A 21,608-nucleotide genomic window follows, 5' to 3' on the forward strand; every position below is an offset into this window, starting at 1 on the left:
AAGGAATCCTAAGCACTTCTGGCTGGGTCTATGGCTTTTATCAGGTTGAAAAGTGCCTCTGTATTTCTAATTTGCTATAGCTTTTTACACAGAACAACACTGGCACCTGAACTCCTGCCTCCTCCCCCACCATCTGCCTCTGCGAGTGGGACAGTGGTATTGTTGTAGCGAAGTCCCCACTGGGGAAACCGACCTCACATATCTTCAGTGTGTCTGGTTATGCGTGACTGTGTGATCGGAGGGGCAGCCACAGGGCTAGAACGAGGAGGGAGTGACCGCCTGGCTGAGGGCTTCCTGGAGAGCCAGGACTTGACTTGGACCAGGATTTCCAGGGTTATGGGGGAGAAGGGCATTCACAGAGGAAGCAACACCTGAGCACAGCCCCTGAGTTGGAGGCGAGCCTGGTGGGTGGGGTGGCAGAGCAGAAGTGTGGCCGTCTTGCCGCTCTCTCCCTCAGGCACCTGCACTGCACCCGGAATTACATCCACCTGAACCTCTTTGCATCCTTCATCCTGCGAGCCCTGTCCGTCTTCATCAAGGATGCCGCCCTCAAGTGGATGTATAGCACAGCTGCACAGCAGCACCAGTGGGATGGGCTCCTCTCCTACCAGGTGTGTGGTGTGGCCAGGAGGCCGGGGGAAGCTGGGCAGTTGGGGAAGCCTTTGTTCTTGGTTCTCAAACCTGTGCCCCAGCTCTGATGCGAACGCAGTACCTTGGGGACCTTCCTTCCGGTCTGCTGAGGGTGACAGTCGACCTAGGGAGGCCCCAGACTAAGGGAGTTCTCAGCCTGACCCAGGAAGCAGTCTTTGGAGGCAGACCTGAGCTTGAACCCCAGCCCTGCCCCTTCCTAGCTGTGTACTGGGCCAGGTCACTTCTCTGCAGCTCATTTTCTCACCTGCCTGGGCATGGCATTCTGCTACTTTCTGCTGCTCAGGGAGCTGATGCAGACAGAGTTGTTCAGCACCGGCCCTGGGCAGAAAACAGAAGCTCTCTGGTCCCACACGCTAACGCTAACTGTGGCAGGACAGGAGCTGGGGCGGGACAGGAATGGGACCCAGAGAGGCCGCAGGCCGGGCCTCTGTCCCCACTCTCTTCCTGCACTGCCCGACAGGACTCTCTGGGCTGCCGCCTGGTGTTCCTGCTCATGCAGTACTGCGTGGCGGCCAATTACTACTGGCTGCTGGTGGAGGGCGTGTACCTCTACACCCTGCTGGCCTTCTCCGTCTTCTCCGAGCAGCGCGTCTTCAGGCTCTACCTGAGCATAGGCTGGGGTAAGGCCCCCCTGGCCCGAGATGGGGTGGACTTGATTCTCAGAACACACAGCCAGGCGGGCCGGCCGGAACCTCCTCTTCTCGCTGAGTGGAAGCCTCCACCCCCGCCTGTGCCAATTCCACCCCTGCCACTGGGCACACAGCACTGGAGTCGGGGCCCTGTCCCTAAGCCCCCTGCTCCCAGGTCCCAGGTCCCACGGAGCAAGAGCACCACACCCAGCCCAGGGCAGCTGAGGCCCCCGAGGGATGGTGAGTCCTTGGTGGGGAGAGGAAGAAGAGGGCGTCAGGCGGGGCCTGAGGCAGGCAGGGTGATGGCGGGGGGGCACAGAGACCTGGGCCGCGGGGTGACCAGAGGGTGGACTGCGGATGTGCCTGGAGCCCAGCTGGAAATGTTCCAGCCAAAAAAGTGTGCCAAGAACCATCGTGTCTTTTTTTTTGCTGGAACATTTCTGGTTGTGCTTCTGCCTCTCGCCACGTGGGACTCTGAGGAGGGGCGGAGCTGGGAGCCCCGCACGGCCAGGAAAACGGACTGGGCAGCCCCAGCCGGAGGGACTGCGGGCACCCACCCGGGACACAGCCCCATTCCACCCTAACCTGCCCGGGAGGCTGCAGGTGCCCCTCCCTACACCACACCTTCCTCCTCGCTTGCTGCTGTCATCCATGTGTGGCCAGTGTCTCTAGTGCAAGACCCAAGAGGGACAGGGCTTCAAGGGCAGAGCGGGTACTGGAGCCCAAGCCTCCTGGTCTCCGGGCCGGGGCCCCTGCCTGTCATGTACAGATCTCGGCCTAGTCACATCCCTCGGTCCCCTGCAGGCCCCACCAAGCAGGCTCCGGTCTCCGTGTAGGCGGCCAGAAGGCCCGACTTCTCCATACAGGTCGAAGCTCCACTGTCCCCCCGCAGGACCCTTCCCGCTTCTAGTCCCCCTTCCAGGCATCTTCAGCCGGCCAGACAGGCAGGAAGGGAAGAGCAGCAGCACCCTGGTGGGGTGGGGAGGGGCTGGCCATCAAGGGGTGCTTAGCAAGGCTGGCTTGAGGTGGATGACCGCGTCTGGCCATTCTGGGAAATAGCATCAGTGCTGTTGGGGCCTATCACCATGGCAACCAGAGGGCGGGCCCCATCAAAGGGACGTGTGCTGTGTACAGGGGAGCGGATGGCTAGGTGGAGTTGGTGGGGACACACGGTGCCCTGGAGCTCTCTCAGTGTCCTTTTCCTACCACCTCATGCCCACGCTCATGGCTCAGGGTCTGGGGCACCAGGGTAGGGTCCATGGGTGGCACTTCCTCAACTAGAGCGTCTTTCTCTTGGGGAATTGGGGTGGCGGGGAGGCAGAAAGAGACGGAGGGACAGAAAGTGAGAAAGTGGGACCCTTACAGACAGACCTGAGGGTTCTGCTGTGATGCCGGGAGTCCCGGGCCGAGGAGGGTGCTTGCGAAGAACTTTTAGCAGAACTAAACTTAGGACTCTGATGTAATTTGGGGAGCCCTTAAATGCCATGTCAACTTCTGCAGTCTCTGGGCAGCTGGGTGCTCCCAGAAACTCACAGGATGGAGAAACATTACTTCCCAGCACCAGTTGTGTGTGTTCATTTGAGCTTTTTTCTCCAGCCTGTTTTGGTTTTCCAAATGGGAGAAAGATGCAGCCCGCAGGAAGTGTGTTGTCTGTCTTTACAGAGCTGTGCTTGTACTTCTAAAAAGGGCCCCGTGTGTGGGGACGGGTTGGATGAATGCTGACAACTTGTGTGATGCCCCCTTGCTCGAGGGAGTCCCAGAGAGAAAGGTCAGCATGTGCCTGGCCTGTAATCCCATCTGCTCAGGAGGCTGAGGCAGGAGGATCACAAGTTCAAGGCTATCTGGGCAATTTAGTGAGACTCTGTCTCAGAATTAAAAAAAAAAAAAAAAAAAAAAAAAGAAGAAAGAGACGGAGGGACAGAAAGTGAGAAAGTGGGACCCTTACAGACAGACCTGAGGGTTCTGCTGTGATGCCGGGAGTCCCGGGCCGAGGAGGGTGCTTGCGAAGAACTTTTAGCAGAACTAAACTTAGGACTCTGATGTAATTTGGGGAGCCCTTAAATGCCATGTCAACTTCTGCAGTCTCTGGGCAGCTGGGTGCTCCCAGAAACTCACAGGATGGAGAAACATTACTTCCCAGCACCAGTTGTGTGTGTTCATTTGAGCTTTTTTCTCCAGCCTGTTTTGGTTTTCCAAATGGGAGAAAGATGCAGCCCGCAGGAAGTGTGTTGTCTGTCTTTACAGAGCTGTGCTTGTACTTCTAAAAAGGGCCCCGTGTGTGGGGACGGGTTGGATGAATGCTGACAACTTGTGTGATGCCCCCTTGCTCGAGGGAGTCCCAGAGAGAAAGGTCAGCATGTGCCTGGCCTGTAATCCCATCTGCTCAGGAGGCTGAGGCAGGAGGATCACAAGGTCAAGGCTATCTGGGCAATATAGTGAGACTCTGTCTCAGAATTAAAAAAAAAAAAAAAAAAAAAAAAGAGGCTGGGGATGTAGCTCAGCCCAGGGCCGGAAGTTCAACCCCCAGTAGCAAGAGAAGCAAAGTTTCTGGAGGCATGTGCAGCTTGAGGAACTGGCATGCTCCTGCCTGGAGAAACCCATTCATACATTGAGGCTTCTCCTGTGCTGACACAGTGACTTACTCATTTGTTCATGCATCCTACTGAGCACCTTGTATGTGGCAGGATCCATGCTATGTTTAGAGCATTTAAAGATCACTTGATTCCTTTATATAAAGAATAAATTACCTGCTTTGTGCCAAATAAACGGGCCAGCCGGATGTGGTGGCGCACACCTGTCATCCCAGCACTCTGGGAAGCTGTGGCAGGGGAGTGGCAAGTTCGCGCCCAGCCTGAGCACCTTAGTGACTTAGTGAGACCCCGTCTCCAAGTGAAAAGTTAAAAATGTGCTGAGGATGTAACTCGATGCGAAGGCTCTGGTTCATACCCCAGGACTGCAGGAAAAGTGGGGGCATCTGGTGAGGACCACTCGCCAGCTGTGTGCTGCTCTGCCACGCTTAACCCCATCAAGCACAGGAGCTGTGCCGTAGCTGCGAGGGCAGAGACAAAAATGAGTGGCAGAGATGGGTAATGGTGCTAGGAAAGGCTGCGAAGTGGCTTCGCCCTGGGAATGTGCTCCTGGGGGAGACCCCCAAAGGTATTCGTATATACACGTGGACCCCACTACCGCGTAGACTCACACCGGGGTCCACACGCCTCAATGTGCACACCCTTCCCTACGTGAGATCCATGAATCCAACCGGAGAGAGGCGTCGGCAGAGAGACCAGGGGACGGCTGGTGCTGAAAACGGGGTGTGGTATCGCAGCCCCGGAGTCCAGTTCCGCCTGTGCCCTTCTGAGCTCCTGATCCATCTCCTCACCTGTCTGGGAAGATGGACAGTCCAAAGTGAAAGTAATCAACCCAGACTGAACTCAGCATGAGCCGGGCCTCGGTTGGTCAACCCTCCAGGAACTGGAGAGCAATTGCATTAGGTTTCTGTTGCTACGTAACAACTGACTCCAAAACACAGCTGTCCGAAACAGCAGATGATTATCATCTCACAATTTTATGTTCAGGAATTAGGGTGCAGCATAGCTGGGTACCCTGGCTCAGGAACCGTAATTTAAATCAGTGAAGATATTGGCCAGGTTGGGGATGGAGAAGCATCCCCAAGTTCCCCCACCAGGCCTTGGCAGGGGCCTCCATTCCTTTCTGCAGAAGCCATTCCAGTGACCCCATGGCGTGACGACTGGGTTCCCCGAAGCAAATGCTGAGTGCAGATGGGGAAAACCAGGACAAGCTACTGTCTTTTATAACCCGATCCCGGAAGTGACCATCGCCATTACTTCCACCATAGGTGATTGGAAACACAGGCCCATCCTGGTGCACTGTGGACCACAGAGCCATGAATACCGTCACACGGGGATCAAAGTAGCTGTCTGCCCCAGGGAGTTGGTTGCCTTCATATTACTATAACGAAATACCTGAGACAGTTACCTTAGAAAGGAAAAGGGTTATTTAGCTCAGCTCTGGAGTTCCCGTGCAGGGTCAGTCGGACTCATTGCTTTGGGTGTCTTGGGGTAACAGATTGAAATGGCCAGGTAAGCCAACTGCTCAACTTCTTATGGCCAGGAAGCAAGAGGGAGACTGGACTGGTGAGGGGTCCCAAAATCCTGTTTAGAGACAGGTCCCGAGTGACCTATGGCCCTCCCACAAGGCCCCACCTCCTTAAAGTGCCACCATCTCCCCCTAACACCTTCTGGGGACCAGGACTTGAACACACTGTGGGACGCTTATCTAAGCCACGGCGTGCAGCCAGGGAAAAAAGCTTGTAGATCACTGTGGTTGGTTAATCATTCTGCCGGTGTCAAGGAGAGGGCTCTCATGTCTTACCCAGGCTTCCTCCCCAGCTGGCAGCGGGGCGTGGGCTGGGGGACAATACCTGAAGGGTTTGGTTGCAGAGGGAGTTAGCTGAGATGGACGTGTGGCTGCAGGGGAGGGCCTGGGCATGGGTTCCTCTGCCCCCAACCTGTCCAGCGTACCCTCTGCCATGTGCGGCCTTGACCCTCTGCTCCTGGATGTCTGCACTGGGGAGCAGTTCCAACAGTGTGCCTGTCCTAAGAGGACCACTTTCTAAGGAAGAGTCTGGGCATTGGCGTGGGGTTCATGCCACCTCCCATCTCTAGTGCAGCCAGACCTGCCTAGAAACGGAGTTTGGTGCCAGGCAAGGAGAGAGGCTGGAGGTGTGAGGGCCCTGGGCACACACATGGGGTTTCTGTCCTGCCAGCCCCTCTCCCCTCTGCCTTTCCCTCTCTTCTCCCAGGTGTTCCCCTGCTGTTTGTCATCCCCTGGGGCATTGTCAAGTACCTCTATGAGGATGAGGGGTGAGTATCCTGCTCCAAGGGGGCGTATTGCTGAGGTCACCATCCTTAAAGTCCATGGGATTCTTGGACCCTGGGGCAGGGGGGCTCCACCTTTGGCGGGGATAGACCAAGGGACTAGGAACTTAATGTGTGAATTCAGGACCCCAGGCTGGGATGGTGGCTCATGGTGCTGGGTCTTGGCTTTTCTGTAATTTTGGTGACGGAGATGTCTCTGTTGTTTTATGTATGATGCTAGATATACACATGACTGTGTTCATAGAGCATGGAGGGCCAACTGGGGACTGTATGTAGCTCTCTCTGTGTGACCACGTGTTTGGGAGCTCTTGTGCAAGTGTGTGCATTACCTGTAGGGCTCTGTGTGGTTCTGGTTGTTGGGTAGCTCCATGGCTGTGTGCATGGCATTCTGCATGGCCAGTGTATCTGCAGGCCCCCACGCCTGCCCCAGGAGCTGGGCTCTTCAAGTCCACCCGTCTACATGGCGTCTCTGTCCCTCCCCAGATGCTGGACCCGGAACTCAAACATGAACTACTGGCTCATCATCCGGCTGCCCATTCTATTTGCCATTGGGGTGAGTGATGGTGCGAGGGTGCGGTAGGAGTTGGGGTACACCAGGCTGGGGCTAGGGAAAGGACGGGAGTGGATGAAGGTCCCCAGCCACCCACCCCTGTGCTCTGCAGGTGAACTTCCTCATCTTCATCCGGGTCATCTGCATCGTGGTGTCCAAACTGAAAGCCAATCTCATGTGCAAGACGGATATCAAGTGCAGGTGACCTCACCAGTTGGCCCTGCTGGGGCCCTCAGACCTTCCTTCCTGCCCAGAGAGACCCTGGGGTGCATAATTTGGAGCCCAAATGGGACCCCCCACCCCTGCCCAGGCCTGGCTTAGGACTCACATCTTTCCCTCACCCTGACCTTGGGTAGCCCCTGAGCTTCTGGGAGGTCTTGACCTCTTTCCTGCCCTCCAGGGAGCCTATCCAAGGGTATTTGGAGTGGTAGGGTGTCCGTGACCCAGGGGCCAGGTCCTGGAAGGAGGAAGAGGGGTCCAGCATGTGGTCCAGAATGACCCTGAAAGTTTTGCCTGCCTTCCAGATTGGCCAAGTCTACCCTGACACTCATCCCCTTGCTGGGGACCCACGAGGTCATCTTTGCCTTCGTGATGGACGAACACGCCCGGGGAACCCTGCGCTTCATCAAGCTGTTCACAGAGCTCTCCTTCACCTCCTTCCAGGTGACCATGGCTGGGGGCGTCTGCTTGGGAAGTGCAGATGGGAGAAGTGGGCGGGTTGCAGCCTGAGGCAGTGACCCTGGCCAAAGTCAGGGTGGAGCAGAGCCCGAGCTGGGATCCCCAGCTGTCCCGGGATGTGCCCTGGGGACTCAGCCGGGCCTCACAGATGCGGCCTACTGCATGGTAGGCACTGTGCCCGGTGCTTCAGACACACAGCGCTTTCAGTCGTCACAGAGGCCAGGAAATCCCGGCATCACCCCACTGCACAGAGGAGGAAAGTGAGGTGCAGAGGTGTAAAAACAAGGTTTGCAGAGTCATAAGCTTCCAAAGCAGGGGTGTGAAGACGTAGGAAATCGGCCCCAGCCCCTTGAGAGTGTCGTGGGCTGTGTACAAGCATGTGGGCCTATGTGTGTGCGTCCCGTGCAAGTAGACACATCACACGGAACATGGGTCGGGAGCACTGGAGCCAGAGTGAACAAATGGGCAGGGTGGGGGCAGTGCCGCAGGACCCAGCCTCCCCTGAACAGGTGTCTGTAGGGCTTTTGCAGCATCTGAACAGGGGGCTCCTTGTTCCTCCGGAAAAGAAATGGGAAGGAGCCCCTGCCGGTCCCCAGATCTGCCTGGGCTGGCCGGTGGACGAGGGGCACTTTTCTCTGCTCACCCGCCTCTCGCTTCCAGGGGCTGATGGTGGCCATCCTGTACTGCTTTGTCAACAATGAGGTAAGGCATGAGGCGGGGTGCTGGGGCCACTGCTGGGCTACGTGCTGGGATGGAGCTGTGCCCTGGGGATGCTGCTGCTCACCCCACTGAGGCACTGGAGTGGAGGCGGCCTCTTGCTTGAATATACCCAGGGCCACTCTGTGAAGGTCCTGTGTGCCTGCTCCCTCTCTCTCTCTCTTTCTCTCTCTCTCTCTGTCTCTCTCTGTCTCTCTCCATACATACGACATGCAGACGTGCAGGCATAGCACAATGGTATTAGAGCTTAGGGAAGACCCGGCCTCAGTTTAGAGGGTCCACCTTGTCACCTTCTCAACCCGAGTGCAGTGTCCCACTTTCCTTTCCTCTGTCCCTAATGCCATAGTGACACACTCACCCAGTCCTACTGCATGCACAGGAGCTCAGCGTCCCTACCACCACGGCTCCTGGCTTAGCCACTTCTCCTGATTCTGTCCCTTAAAGCCCAACCACCTCCCTCCTACCTACCATCCACAGCCGACCCACCTTTGTTAGGAGGGAAGGAAGGCCACACTTCTCTGCTCTGTTCTTGGCAAAGAATTTGGCCCCAAATTCCCTGAGTTGCACCTTTCTGGCCTGCCTGGCTACACACCCCACTAGTCTCAGCCCTCAGTATCTCCCAGGCTCTTGCTGCGAGGCTCAGGAGACCCCACTGAGAGGCCTGGAGAGCCTGCCTCCTGTCACTCCACTGTCCCATTCCTTTAAACACACCCCAGAGACCTCCCAAGCACAGGGACAGAGGTGTCCCTTTCCCTGGGCCACCAAAGACACACAAGGCTGGGCTGAAGCCTCTGTCCACAGAGCTGTTCTCCAGGGTTGCCATGGTAATGCCAGCTACTTGTGACCTGAGGAGAAAAGACGGCCTGAGCATCGTGGCCTGTTGCTGTTAAGGTCTGCATTGGCTGCTGGTGGCCGGGAGTAGGGACAGGAAAGGGACGGACATGGCCTAGAAGTGGTTTGGCTGCAGCTTGTGTCTGAGAGCCGGATGGAATTCTGGTCTCCCATGCTGTGTGACCCGGGGAGGTCACTTTGCCTCTCTTGCTTCTTCTCCCCAAGTGTAAATGGGGCCGAATGAGCTTTAATTCACCCAGCCCAGGGCCGGCATGGCACTGGCCAGACAGGGTGCTCGGACAAGTCTGCTGGACTGCACAGTGCAGAGGGCAGGGAGGAGGAAAAACCAGGCGTTGCAGGAGAGGGGACTGGGCCAGGTCTCCAGGAGCTGGCTGTGGTCTTTGTTATTTCATTCGCTTAGCTGAGGAGCAGACTTGATGTTAGATGCCCGTGTATTTATTCATTTAAAACACACATAGTGAGCACCTGCTGGATGCTGGGCCTCGTGTACGTGCAGGGATGTGGAGATGAGGGAGATGTGGTCCTGGCCCTTGAGGTTCTTGCTGTCTGAAGAGCAGGGAGTAGACGCAGCCAAGGACAAGCAGGACCCCAAGGCTGCTCTAGACAGGAGGCAATGGAGTGAAGTGGATCCAGGCTCCAGTCCTGCCTGGGGTGCAGGGAGACACCTAAACCCTCTGCACCTCTCTTCTTCCCCTTTAGGCAGGGAGTGATGCTTGATGAGGACAGTGACTAGGACAGTCTATGAGCGATGCTGGGCACATAGATGGCCCTTAAGGACAATCAGGATTGTGGGGGCCACCTCGGAGGTTCACAAAAAGTGCTGAGGGAGCTGGGGCAGAAAGGAAAATGGTACCCAGCACTTCACACCCTGCTGGGGTCCCCATGGCCACTGCAGTCTCTGAAGTGGCACCTATAGGTGTACCCTCCCTCCAGCGGAAGGCTACAGGACACCACTGGCCTCCCTGCAGCTGCGCAAAGGAAGCCACTGTCGATCTCAGGTGCCCCCGTCCCAGCTGTTGGCACAGGCTGCTGGCACAGAGCAGGGCACCATAGACAGAGCCTGCTCTGCCTCCCTCCTCCCTGCCCCCAGGCCCAGGCTCCACGGCGCAGCCTGGGATACCAGGCCGTCCTGGCAGGCTGGCTCTGGGCGATCTCAGCTGTGCTCAGCACAGAAGAAGTTCTTTTAAGGGATGGCATGCGGCCACACCAGGCGTCTCACTGGGCTTAGCTAGACGGATGACGAAGGAGGAGGAGAGAAGGGTTGTTTGCACAGGGGCTGGTGGGGGGATTAGCAGAGAGCCCCTCGTCCACAGCTGCTGGCAGCCGGCCCTCCTGGTGGCTTGGGCTTAGAGGAACCTGGGCCTCAGATGCTCCTATGTGGGGAAGTTGTGGGCAAGGTCACCAAAGGACAGCAGAGGGGCTCCAGAAGGCAAGTTTATGGGACTCACATCCAGAAGAGCAGCCGAGACTCCTCTCTGGGAACCACAGTCATAGGCCATGCCCGGGGCCACGGCATAGCCACAGGCCTCGAGGGGCTGCCATGATGCCTTTGTATCTTTCTGCCCAGAGTGCAGCTCTCTGGCAAAGGCTTCTTCTGAGGGAGCCAGGAGCGGCCCAGAGGGGACTCTGGGTGCTGAGCTCCATGGGGCTGGCTGCATCTCCATGCACCTCGCTGCCTTGAGCAGGACTGGACCTCGGAGATGCCCAGCGCACACTTGCCCCAGCCCTCTAGCTCCCTCAGTCCTTCCCCCCGGGGAGTTTATATGGTCTGCAGCAGGCACCAGGAAGGATAGGGGTGCGCGGTCCCCTTCAGTTGGCCAAGCTGCAATCAGCGCGTTCTAATGTCAGTTCCCTCCTCTCCCGTCTCCTGTCGCCCTGCGTCTCTCCCTCGCTCTCTTTCTCTTCTGTTAAATAATGCTGTGATGGATTGTAAAAGGTACTTAGCGGAATCACAGACTTTAGAGATGGAAAGGACCAATTAGGTCATCAAACCCATCTCTCTCCTGAGGAGAGGCAGAAAATAGGAGACAACAATAAACAATTTTATTGGGATATTAATTTAGGTGCCCAAAGGCCTTGACTTGTGTCTCTTAATATAATGCAGTGGATGTTTTCCCTTCCACACTAATGTAATAATGGGGCCATTTTGTGGGCAGTTGGTTTGCACGATGGCTTTTGTTTCCCTCCTTCTCCCACGGAAGGTCCAGATGGAGTTTCGGAAGAGCTGGGAGCGCTGGCGGCTGGAGCATTTGCACATCCAGAGAGACAGCAGCATGAAGCCCCTCAAGTGCCCGACCAGCAGCCTGAGCAGTGGGGGTACAGTGGGCAGCAGTGTGTATGCTGCCACCTGCCAGGCCTCCTGCAGCTGAGACCCCAGCACTGCCCTTCCTGTGGTCCTTGCCGCCGGCCGGTGGCTGTCCCAGGGGGGAGAGAGCGCCCAGGGCCAGGGGAAGGAAGGGACACGTGTGTACATTCATCCCCGCTTTCCCTCCCCAAACCTATCAGACAGGCAGATGGGCAGTGCCTCTCGGGACCAGGGACACATTTTCTCGGAGGAGAAGCAGCCTGCTAATTTGATCACTGTGGCAAGGGGAGAGGAAAAACGATTGCTGCTAAAATGAGGAGGAGTTCTTCCTGTTAAGCCACAAGGCCCTTGGGGTTCCCTCAGACAGAGCAGCACATCAGCCCCGGACTCCAACGTGAGGTCAATGGCTTGTTAGTGGGATGGGGGCTCGCGGGAGGAGGAGGAACTGAGAGGCCGATGTAACCTCAGCCGAACACGGAGCTTGCTATGTGAGCCACTCTGCTTGTGTCCAGTTGGGATCCCCAAGCTCAGGGGAGCTCTGTGTGCATCTGGGCTGCTTGTTTCCCTGCTCTGCCCCTTCATCTCACCTGGTTCCCCTCAAGGGCGTTGTTCGAGCCACCAGCCTCGGCCGTTTTCTGGAAATGGCTAAGAGTGGTGTTGAGGAAGTGCCTGAGGGTTTCCTTTGCTGGTACCCACTTCTCCCAGGGTTCTGAGTTGCTCTGGTGCCTGCCTCTGCCCTCCCTGAGGAGCCAGGCCCACTGCCAAGGAGCCCAGCCCAATTCCGCCCTCACGAAGATGCTCAAGGGTTCATCTAGTGACGCTTAAAGAATGTCCCTGTGACCTGCCACTGCTGGGAATCCAGAGGGCCAAGAGATCCACTATGGAAATGCAGTCTGTCTGCAGCCAGTCTTTATCTTGAGTGGAAGTTGGGTGCACCCCCTAAATTTAGGGGATGTGACTAGGAAGAGACTCCAGGGGAAACCCACAGTCCCCATCATTACCATGGTGGCAGGCTCCCTGCCTTTGAAATCCCTGCTCTTGGGAGCTTGTCTGTATTTTATTCACTTTTCTTTATCGCTGTGAATAGTCTGTATGTGCAAATGTGTAACTCTGATTTCTCCTACCTGATGGGAACAAGAACTAAAGCATGGTGGTCGTGATCATATTTAGGGGAAGTGGGGTCATACTGAATTTGACCCACCCACATTTTGAGCTAATAATTCATGTTTGCCTGGCCAGCCTCCAGCCTCATCTCATAAATAAAGAGCAACAGAAAGGCTGGATGGGGAAAAAAAATCTATCAAGCCTGCCCCTGGCCGTGGCGAGAAAGCAGACTCCTAGCGGCACTGCAGAGACCGGACAAAGGAGAACAGCCATCCCGAGGAGGCAGGAGATGAGAGCATGGGAGCCATGGAAGCCTCCAGAGTGGGAGCGAAGGTCTGCAAGGGCAGCGGGAGAGGGTGGAGCCCCCTGTGGGTCAACGTGGTGGGAGACCCTCCCCAAAGCTTACACCGGACACATTCTCCTGTGCCCCCGTGAAAGGTGAATGACGCACGGGAAATAATTGAACATAAAACACGCCAAGCAGAAAATGTCTTATACTCAAGCTTCAGTGAAGTGTTGTGTCTGTGTTAGTGGGAAAGTGGGACCGCAGGCTAGAAAGATGGGAACTGTGCAGACAGACTGCCTCCTGGACTGAGACGATGGGGCAGGGCGCCGGGGGCTTCTCCTCCTTGGTACTTCTCACTTGCTTTCTCTCTAGAAGCACTGGTTGATGGGGCATGTGGCTCTGGTGCAAGGATTTTGGTTTTAGATAATCTGGAAAATCATTAATACGTTACGCAGAGCAAAGAAAAAGACTGATATAATCTGCCTGCGATACATTTGTTGAGGGGAGAGGCTGTGGGAAAGAAAGTCTTAATTGGGCATCTGGAAAGCTCAGACAGTTGGATCTGAGCTGGGAATGAAGTTCTCTTCCCAACTGGAACTGTTGGCCCTGATTTCAGGAAGTTCCTCACACCTCTACACCCCAAGACTTTTAAGCCCAGCAAAGTCTTTTCTTCACAGATAGCAAAACCGAAGAAATCTTTTCCTTGCTCCAAGCCCTCATGCTATTAATATTCATTTGAATGGCTCCACACTGCCTCTGAGCTATTCCCAAACTTGCCTACACTAAATATAGCTCCAACAGGTCTGGGAAGTATCGAATACGATGTACTTTGAAATTCCGCTGGCTGTTTACATGCCTTGTGCTCTAAGTCTAAGCCTGGAACTTGCTCGGAACTCTCTCGCCTGCATCTGTCCCGGGGGTAAGATTGTTGGCCAGTAGGGTGTAGGCACTGGCTTTGTTTAAACTGTGAAACCAGCAAGGTCTGATAACTGTTGAGAATGCTGGCCGGCTTCAGCACTCTGGCCAGCGCCTGTGACCTCGGTAGGGGCTCAAAACCTGCCACCAACCCCTGGCCTCTGCAGTCTTTTAGCCACTAAATCAGAGAGCTGCACACATCACACTGCACAGTTCCCTTCTCTTTTTTTTTCCCCAACAATTTTCTGGATTGAAGGCATGATGTTGAGCACCTCTGGTCACCTCACAATGAATAATGATGATTAATCGATGGAGTTCTGAGAGACTCGGGGCAGAAAAGACCTTGGTGGTCCTTCTTGGCCTGATCTACCAAAGCAAAAGTGAAGCTTACAGAGGTGACTTGCCCAAGGCCACAGTGCTAGCCTCTTGGTTCAGTGAGCCGTGTTGGAAGGACAAGTGAGTTTAAATGGGCATCTGACGTATTCTCAGTGGAAGTCAGTAGCGTTGTCTAGAATTTCTCCTGAAGAGGAAACAGTGCCATCCCCTTGGTCGTTTACACTGGTTAGAGGAGGAAGGGATGAGCCTACACATTCTACTCCAGTATTTCACCCATCCTTGCCTTAAGAAATTAGATGCATCAGAAATCACATATTCATAGGAACAGCACAGATGTATCTGTGGTTTTTGTTTTGGGGAAAATTATACTGACAACCGCAGAGCGTGCACTAAAGAAAATCTGCGAGAAGGTCTTGACCCTCCCCCACCCCTCCCCTCTCGACTGCTGCACTCCCTGCAAACTGGGCAACTGCGGGACCAGCAGAGATGGCGAGAGAGTTCGCATCCCCGCCCTGAAAGGCTCAGTCACCCTCATCAGTGCTGACCGTGTTTCAGCAGCTCACGGGTAGGAGACCCCCTCTCCCTGACCCCTTTCTGGTTCTTTCTTCTACCGGAGGAGCACTGCGCATGTGCGCGTGTTTGTGCTGTGCGTAGCAGCGTAAAGTTGGGATGAGTCCAGAATTGTCGCCCCCACCGTGAAGGTCCTGGGGTTGCACATCCCGGGTGAGAACAGCTGGGCGTTGGAGTGGTATATGCTTTCTCTCCATGCGCAGACAGGGCTCACATTATTGCTAATGCCTGCTACGTGCTCGGGGAAGACAAAATATGCTCCAAAGGTTTATTTTCCCTCTGCTGAATTGATTCCAATCTACAGTGCTGACCCTGCTTTTGGCTCCTACAAGGCAAACTATAAAAATCCTCAAAATATGTAGGCTTACTCTGCTCATACAGCTATGTAAATGACACGCTAAATGTTCAGCAGGAACTAAATTAGCATCAACTCTTTTTGTGTGTCATTTGTTCTGTGTTTCCCTTTTGTGGCCAGAGTGAGTTCCCCGTGGGTTAGAAAGTGGCCCCGTGGAAGGGACTTCTGCAGACACCCACGCCTGCACGGCTTCCAGCTGACCCGGATGGGCTCCCTGGCCCCACGAAGGGCCGCGTCAGGAAGCCTTGTTGAGCAGTATCGTTTCAAAGGCTTTACTTAATGCCACATGTGTCTACAGTATGTATAATTTCTGCTCTCTCAGGGGATACAGATGGGCAGGAAGCAGATAAGATCATTGTTTTCCAGTAACTCCCCAGTTCTCCTTCATCCATCTGAATCTCAGAGGGAAGAGGTCCCTCTTTTCCTCTTCGGCCGTCTCAACAGCTGATTTCCAGGCCCTTACCTAGCAGTGTGGCTGTGCCCCCCCCATGCATCCAGCATTGCTCCAACCCTCCTCCCACGCCTGCTGCCTCAGGAAGAGGTGACCCTGCTGGCCATAACTGAGAATGCCATTCTTTCAGCTGTGACCAATTTAGGGGTGCAGCTGAGAGCGAGGAGCTGCAGGGCTGAAAATGATGTACCACGTTCTACACCGTGGCACGGGGAGGAGCACTGCAGCCAGTGGCCCGCATCTTGACTTACACAGAGGAGACGCAGCCTTTCTGGGGGACCTGTCACACCATCAACCCAGACAAGCTAGCATGACTTATCACTGTGTCAAAGTGATCCGGGAGAAGAAAAACTATAAATGACGACATGGTGAAGAGAGCGCTTCCATTCCCTGGATCAGACAGCAACTTCAGTTCTTGCGTTCTGTGCCCCAAAGTCACTGGGACCAATAAGCAAAAGGTAAAACGCACCCCCGACAGAGAGGGCTAGATCTCGCCCAATGGTTCGTGTTTTGCTTTCAGACCAGTAGGTATTCTAAGGCCCTCCCTGTCAGAAAAACCATTGCATCCTCAAAGCAGATGAAATTCAAGAACTCGTTGGTTTGGAGGGATTCGATGCAGGTCTGCCTTTTAAAATAAATGCACCTAGAGAGAGGTGAGCTAAGCTCGCACGAGGGACGAAGCTAAATTTCTACCTTTAGTGCTCACGGGGGATGTTTCCTCTTCATGAATGTTTAAACAAGATCATTTCATGTGATTTCTTCATGTATAAATTCTGTAAAATATGGCCTGCATCTGAAGGTAGCGAATGTGCGTGGTGTATAATTATTTGTATGGATGTGAATGGATGCAGGCTCTTTCCTAATTTGCCTTGTAAGTCAAATAAAAAGCCTGTCACCACTGTGCCTCTCTTGCTCTTCCTTTGGGAGAGGAGGTTGTCTGCAATGTCAACCCAGGTGACTCAACGCAGAGGAAAAGCAAAAGACGCCAACTCCAGCCCGCGGAGGAGAAAGCCCTTGCTCCTTATTCACGTCGCGATCCTCATCTTCAGAGCACTCACCGAGTACTAATTTACCAGCTGCAGCCTTTATGAGGGGGCTGCGATGTCATTTCATTAGAGAAGTCGGGTGGTCGAGCGGCTTAAACAACGACCGATGGCCAAAGGGGTGTGTATTCTAATTCCACTCATTCACTTGATCTCCCCTGTCTAAATGAACTCTTCAGTCTATTTAAAAAAAAAAAAAAACAAGTCATAAAAGCATGAGCCTTGTATGCAAAGCAACCACAGGATGGGAAGGGAGCTGCTGTTTAGAGCTTCGTCTTCAGGAAAATAAACAAAGTCTATTTAAAAAAAAAAAACAAGTCATAAAAGCATGAGCCTTGTGTGCAAAGCAACCACAGGATGGGAAGGGAGCTGCTGTTTAGAGCTTCGTCTTCAGGAAAATAAACTTTTCTCTAATTTAAATAACTGCTTGCTTGCTCTTGGGGTTGGTGACTCACTCTTACAGAAAAGCAGAGGAATTGCAGATCCCCTCTAATTCCTCCACTGTTTCTGTTTGTTCTGTTTAAACATCAATGTACTTATAAGAAGTTCTCTTTAAGCACCCTTGCCTATGAGGCAACCTGTGGCAACTCTCTCTTACAATCCTAAGGCTTCTAACTCTGGGAGCAAGTTTAGCCAACTCCTGATATCTGCAGACAGAACATCTGTGCTTCAGCTCCTCTGCCCCAGTCTGGTTTTGGACTTCATTCACTTCCTGGCCGATGTTCCCAGCACTCTGGGACCTTCCTCTACCATGAGGAGCACAATAGAGGTTTCTCCTCTCTCTCTTCTTCGCCTCCCAGGAAAACGCTTGCCCAAACCAAGTAAGGACCATGACATTCCCAGGGAGGTGTGCATTAAGCACGAGGGCGATCCCTTCTTCTGAAGTCGTACTTTGTCTTAATAGGGTTCCTGTTAGCACAAAGAAAGGCCATAGAGGGGCCAGGGAATGTAGCTCAGTGGAGCCACGCCTGCCTCACAAGCGCAAGGTCCTGAGTTCAATCTCTGATTTTGGACTTCATTCACTTCCTGGCCGATGTTCCCACCACTCTGTGACCTTCCTCTGCCATGAGGAGCAAAAGAGAGGTTTCTCTCTCTCTTCTTTGCCTCCCAGGAAAATGCTTGCCCAAACCAAGTAAGGACCATGACATTCCTAGGGAGGTGTGCATTAAGCACGAGGGTGATCCCTTCTTCTGAAGTCGTACTTTGTCTTAATAGGGCTCCTGTTAGCACAAAGAAAGGCCATAGAGGGGCCAGGGAATGTAGCTCAGTGGAGCCGCGCCTGCCTCACAAGCGCAAGGTCCTGAGTTCAATCTCTGGTACCAAAAAAAAAAAAAAAAAAGGCGGGGGTGCAAGGAATGAGCTGCCCTGCTTTGCTGAGGCCCAGCCAGGGAGACTCACGAGAACTCCTGGCCCTGACTCGAGTGACACGCAACACAGAGCTGCAGCCACCCCACTGACGGGACGAGTGAGCTCCACAGTGGGTTTGAAAAGGAGCCCGCTCATGCCATGGGCAGCGGCGTTCCCGGGGCTGGGAAACCTTTCTCCCTTCTCCGTCCTTTCAAAACCCTAAACCATGACCACATGCAGTTCGGGCTCTTTCAATCTCTCTCTCTGTCTCTCTCCATCTGACCTTCCATCTTTCCCTTTCTCTCTTCTTCCCTACTCATCCTCCCACCAACACACACAGAGAAATGCTAAAGACGGATGATGAAGAGGCCAGCGTATGAGCAGACGTGTGAGAAGGAAACACAGCAGGCTGTTTAAATGTGAAAAACAGCTGCAGGAGAAGAGAAGGAAACTGTGGAGGAGGAAAGAAGAACAAGAATTATAAGTGACAAGTGACAGGGTGCTAGGTTAGGAGTCCCTTCTCCAGTCAAAGTTATTCACTTCTATAAATCTGAGCTCTTTCCCTGTGGAGTTCTCTGATCCCAAACCCTGATGGATTATTTTCTTTGGTACAAAGGCTCATTTCAACTAACACAGTGATTTTAAAAAGAGAAAAAGACCCATGGCCTAGAGTAAATCCAACAAAACTTTTATTTTCCCGCCATTGATGCCAGGTACCGATGTTAGAATGAATTACTATGGCCCCCCCGGTGTAGGGACAATAGACCTCAGAATTTATCTGTGGCACAACCTCCAAACAGGAACAAAATCAATAGCTGAGAATAAACAAACACTGAGTCCCTCGTTAAGAGATAGATTATCTTGGGGCTCGAGGTAACACCCAGAGAGGACTGGCAGGCAGTTTTGTGTGTGTACACGTGTGTGTGTGTGTGTGTGTGTGTGTGTGTGTGTGTTTTAAGCTTTCTCTAGTGTAAAAGAACAAGAACTTGAGGCAGTAAATGATGTTTATAGGAGAGTTTTCAATTCCAGTGACCTAAGGTGGTGTTAGAAACACAGTCAGGACTTGGGACATGATACACAAATTTAATAGCTACAGCCCAGTTTCCAGCAATCTATAACCATTATGTATGTTTTTGGCTGAAAGAGACAGGTGTTTCACTACCATATTTTTGTCCTCCAGAAAGCTTCAGAACCCTCAAAATCCCTTGGCAATTGAATTGATACCTTTAGTGGACGCTGCTAAATTGTGGACCCTACCAGTTAGGTGCCACTTGATGATGAAACCACCCTCAAGCTATTTCATCTTTCAAACCCTGGAGTTGTGTTGGAAGTAGAGATTTGAGAACCAAAAGGCAGAGACACACACCAAAGCTAAGACGCCTCATTCTGGTCAAGCTAAACCAACATCCTTCCAATTACATTGTTCGGAAAGTTCCAGTTAGCCATACAGACGGAAAGGTGTTAATGCACTGATATGCATAACAACCACTCTACTTTAAAATTACTGTGTTGGAATCTTCTTAGCTATTCAGAGAAACTTCTGTAGCATCCGTGTTGCATAAGATCTTTAGAAAAACACCATCTTCTAGAAACTGACCAAAATCACAAAGCCTGCTGACAAGTGCATGGTGGTGCCACAATCCAGGAAGGGTGTCCCATAAATAGTTCTTTGAAAACTCTGTAATCTGCAGCACCTAGAATAATCCATGTCAAAAATCAGAAAAACCAAAGATACTATTTTTTCATTGATAAGGATCTGACACAAAGAAATCCTTTCATATCACCCTAGGCCATTTCATAATGCCAAACTCAGTCATTAGAAAGAATATGATTAAAACAAGCTGCATAACAAAACCATTTATCCTTAAAGATTGTCCACTATAAATGACTACTATGTGTATTTTAAAAAGTAGTTTGCCTTTAGATACACATGCTTTTCTTTAGGAATTGTTATAATTTGCTATTTCTGAAAATTAACCTCTGAGAGAGTGGATGGGATAGAGGAGGATCATCTAGGGGAAATGAATTCCCAACAAAAGGATGGCTGATCTAGAGCAGAAGCTTATTTAATGTGTTAAAACAGAGATCAGAAAACTGTGGCCCTCTGCTTGATTTTATAAAGTTTTATGGGTACACTAATTTGTTTACATATGTCTATGGCTGATTTTGCTCTTCACAGCAAAGCAGAGTAGTCATAACAGAGACAGAATGATCAATAAAGACTACTTACCATCTGGCCCTTTTCAGAATGTTTGCCAAACCTCTGATTAAGGTGAACATCAAGGAGGCAAATGTAACTGGGAGAGACAGGCAGAGACCAGATGGCTTAGGGCAGGTAAGACAAAATTATCTAAACAATCCACCAGCAAGCCCGGTGTGGTGGCACATGCCTGTAATCCCAGCACTCGGAGGCTAAGGCAGGAGGATTGTTGTGAGTTGGAGGCCAGCCCGGGCTACATAGTGAGTTCCAGGTCAGTCTCAACTACATAGTGAGACCCTGTCTCAAAACAACAACAACAACAAAAACCAAACCGAAACAATCCACCAGCTAACAAAAGACATTCCAAAGAGGCTGACAGGGCAGATATTCTGTATAAATTGGGGTTCAAAGACTTCTTTTCATTGATCTGTGTTCCAGGGAGCCCATCTGATCTCTGTTTTATTTCTGGTTCCCAGGGCGCTCAGCCTTCTTTCTAATGAGAGGGATGCGCTCATCTGAGAGGTCCCCAGGCCTATGTCCACAACAGCCTCAGGCAACATAAGGGTAACTTTCCAGCCCTATTAATAAAGTTATAAAATTAATATTCACCAGTAATCATTTGCTACAAGTCACTTTGATGCAAACATGATATTTTAAGGTATGACGTAAGACACAATGAAACAACTCCTACCAATTATATCTTCGGACACTTTTATCATTTAAGTAAAATGTATGCAAAGATGTTGCAAAAATAAAAAAAAAATGTTGCTACCCAAAATGTGGCCCAGAAGCCAGCGGCATCAGCCTTGGCTGGGAGCATGTCTGAAAAGCCAAATCTCAACCCTGACCCAGGTCTACCGAATAGACTGCATTTTAACAGCATCCCCAGGACAGTTGGCCATTGAAGTTTGAGACTATGGTTCTAATAGGCATTAGCTTCTAATTGCTCTTTTCCAAGCACTGAAAATGTAGTTTCAAATTTCAAAGAGGTTATCCTGATTTACATTATTCATACTAGTGAAAACTGGATACAACTTAAATGTTACATAATAAGAGTACTGACTAAGTAAATTCTGGTACATTCATCTATTTCAGAATCATCATGCAGCTGTCAAAATCAATATTGTAGAAAAATAACATGAGAATATATTTGGCTTATCATTAAGTGAAAAAATCGATTACAGATAGGATTAAGACTAAAAGTAGAGACATGATTAAGGAACAGAATGTAGATGTTATAAAACTTTAAAATATTAGTAATAATATAATAAAAAGGAGGAAAGGAAGAGGGAGAGAAGGTACAAGACAGTGTAGCTATGTTGATTTCATCATCTTTGATGGCCACAGGCTAAAAAACTTACCATTTAAGGCTGATTAATAAAGTAACAAGTTGTAAGTGTACTTAAAGATGTAGTTAATTAACCAATAAATAAAAAGATTTGGGTATTTAGGGATGGTGAGAAGTAGCAAGAAAGTGGAAATAAAAACGTATTACATGAATTTATAGGATATTACCAAATTCTGCCTAAAATACAAAAGATTGAATAGTTAATATAAAGTTCAAAATATAAATTCAGAACAGAAATGTAAACTTTCCAAATTATCAAAAGAAATACACATACAAGGTTGAGGACTTAGCTCAATGGCACCACACCTGCCTTGCAAGCGCAAGGACCTGAGTTCGATCCCCGGTACAAAAAAAAAAAAAAAAAAGCAAAAAA

General features: G+C 51.8%; 1 protein-coding gene across 2 annotated transcripts in view; it reads left to right on the top strand.

Moving 5' to 3' along the window:
* Positions 1-16,579, top strand: part of Glp1r (glucagon like peptide 1 receptor) — a 37,120-nt gene extending 20,541 nt beyond the window's left edge. The window contains exons 7-15 of one of the 2 annotated variants that reach the window (XM_010638858.2): positions 458-611; positions 1,112-1,271; positions 6,103-6,163; positions 6,662-6,731; positions 6,841-6,929; positions 7,253-7,391; positions 8,067-8,108; positions 11,177-11,291; positions 11,481-16,579. In XM_010638858.2, coding sequence (XP_010637160.1) covers positions 458-611; positions 1,112-1,271; positions 6,103-6,163; positions 6,662-6,731; positions 6,841-6,929; positions 7,253-7,391; positions 8,067-8,108; positions 11,177-11,291; positions 11,481-11,596 — 946 coding nt within the window. In that variant the 3' untranslated portion in view covers positions 11,597-16,579. Of the gene's footprint in view, positions 1-457; positions 612-1,111; positions 1,272-6,102; positions 6,164-6,661; positions 6,732-6,840; positions 6,930-7,252; positions 7,392-8,066; positions 8,109-11,176; positions 11,420-11,480 lie in introns of those variants that run through there. The other variant, XM_010638860.3, reaches the window with a different exon arrangement.
* The last annotated feature ends 5,029 nt before the right edge of the window (positions 16,580-21,608 follow it).

The sequence above is a fragment of the Fukomys damarensis genome, unplaced genomic scaffold (assembly GCF_012274545.1).
Source record: "Fukomys damarensis isolate Sample0158 unplaced genomic scaffold, DMR_v1.0_HiC HiC_scaffold_20, whole genome shotgun sequence".
Classification (NCBI taxonomy): domain Eukaryota; kingdom Metazoa; phylum Chordata; class Mammalia; order Rodentia; family Bathyergidae; genus Fukomys; species Fukomys damarensis.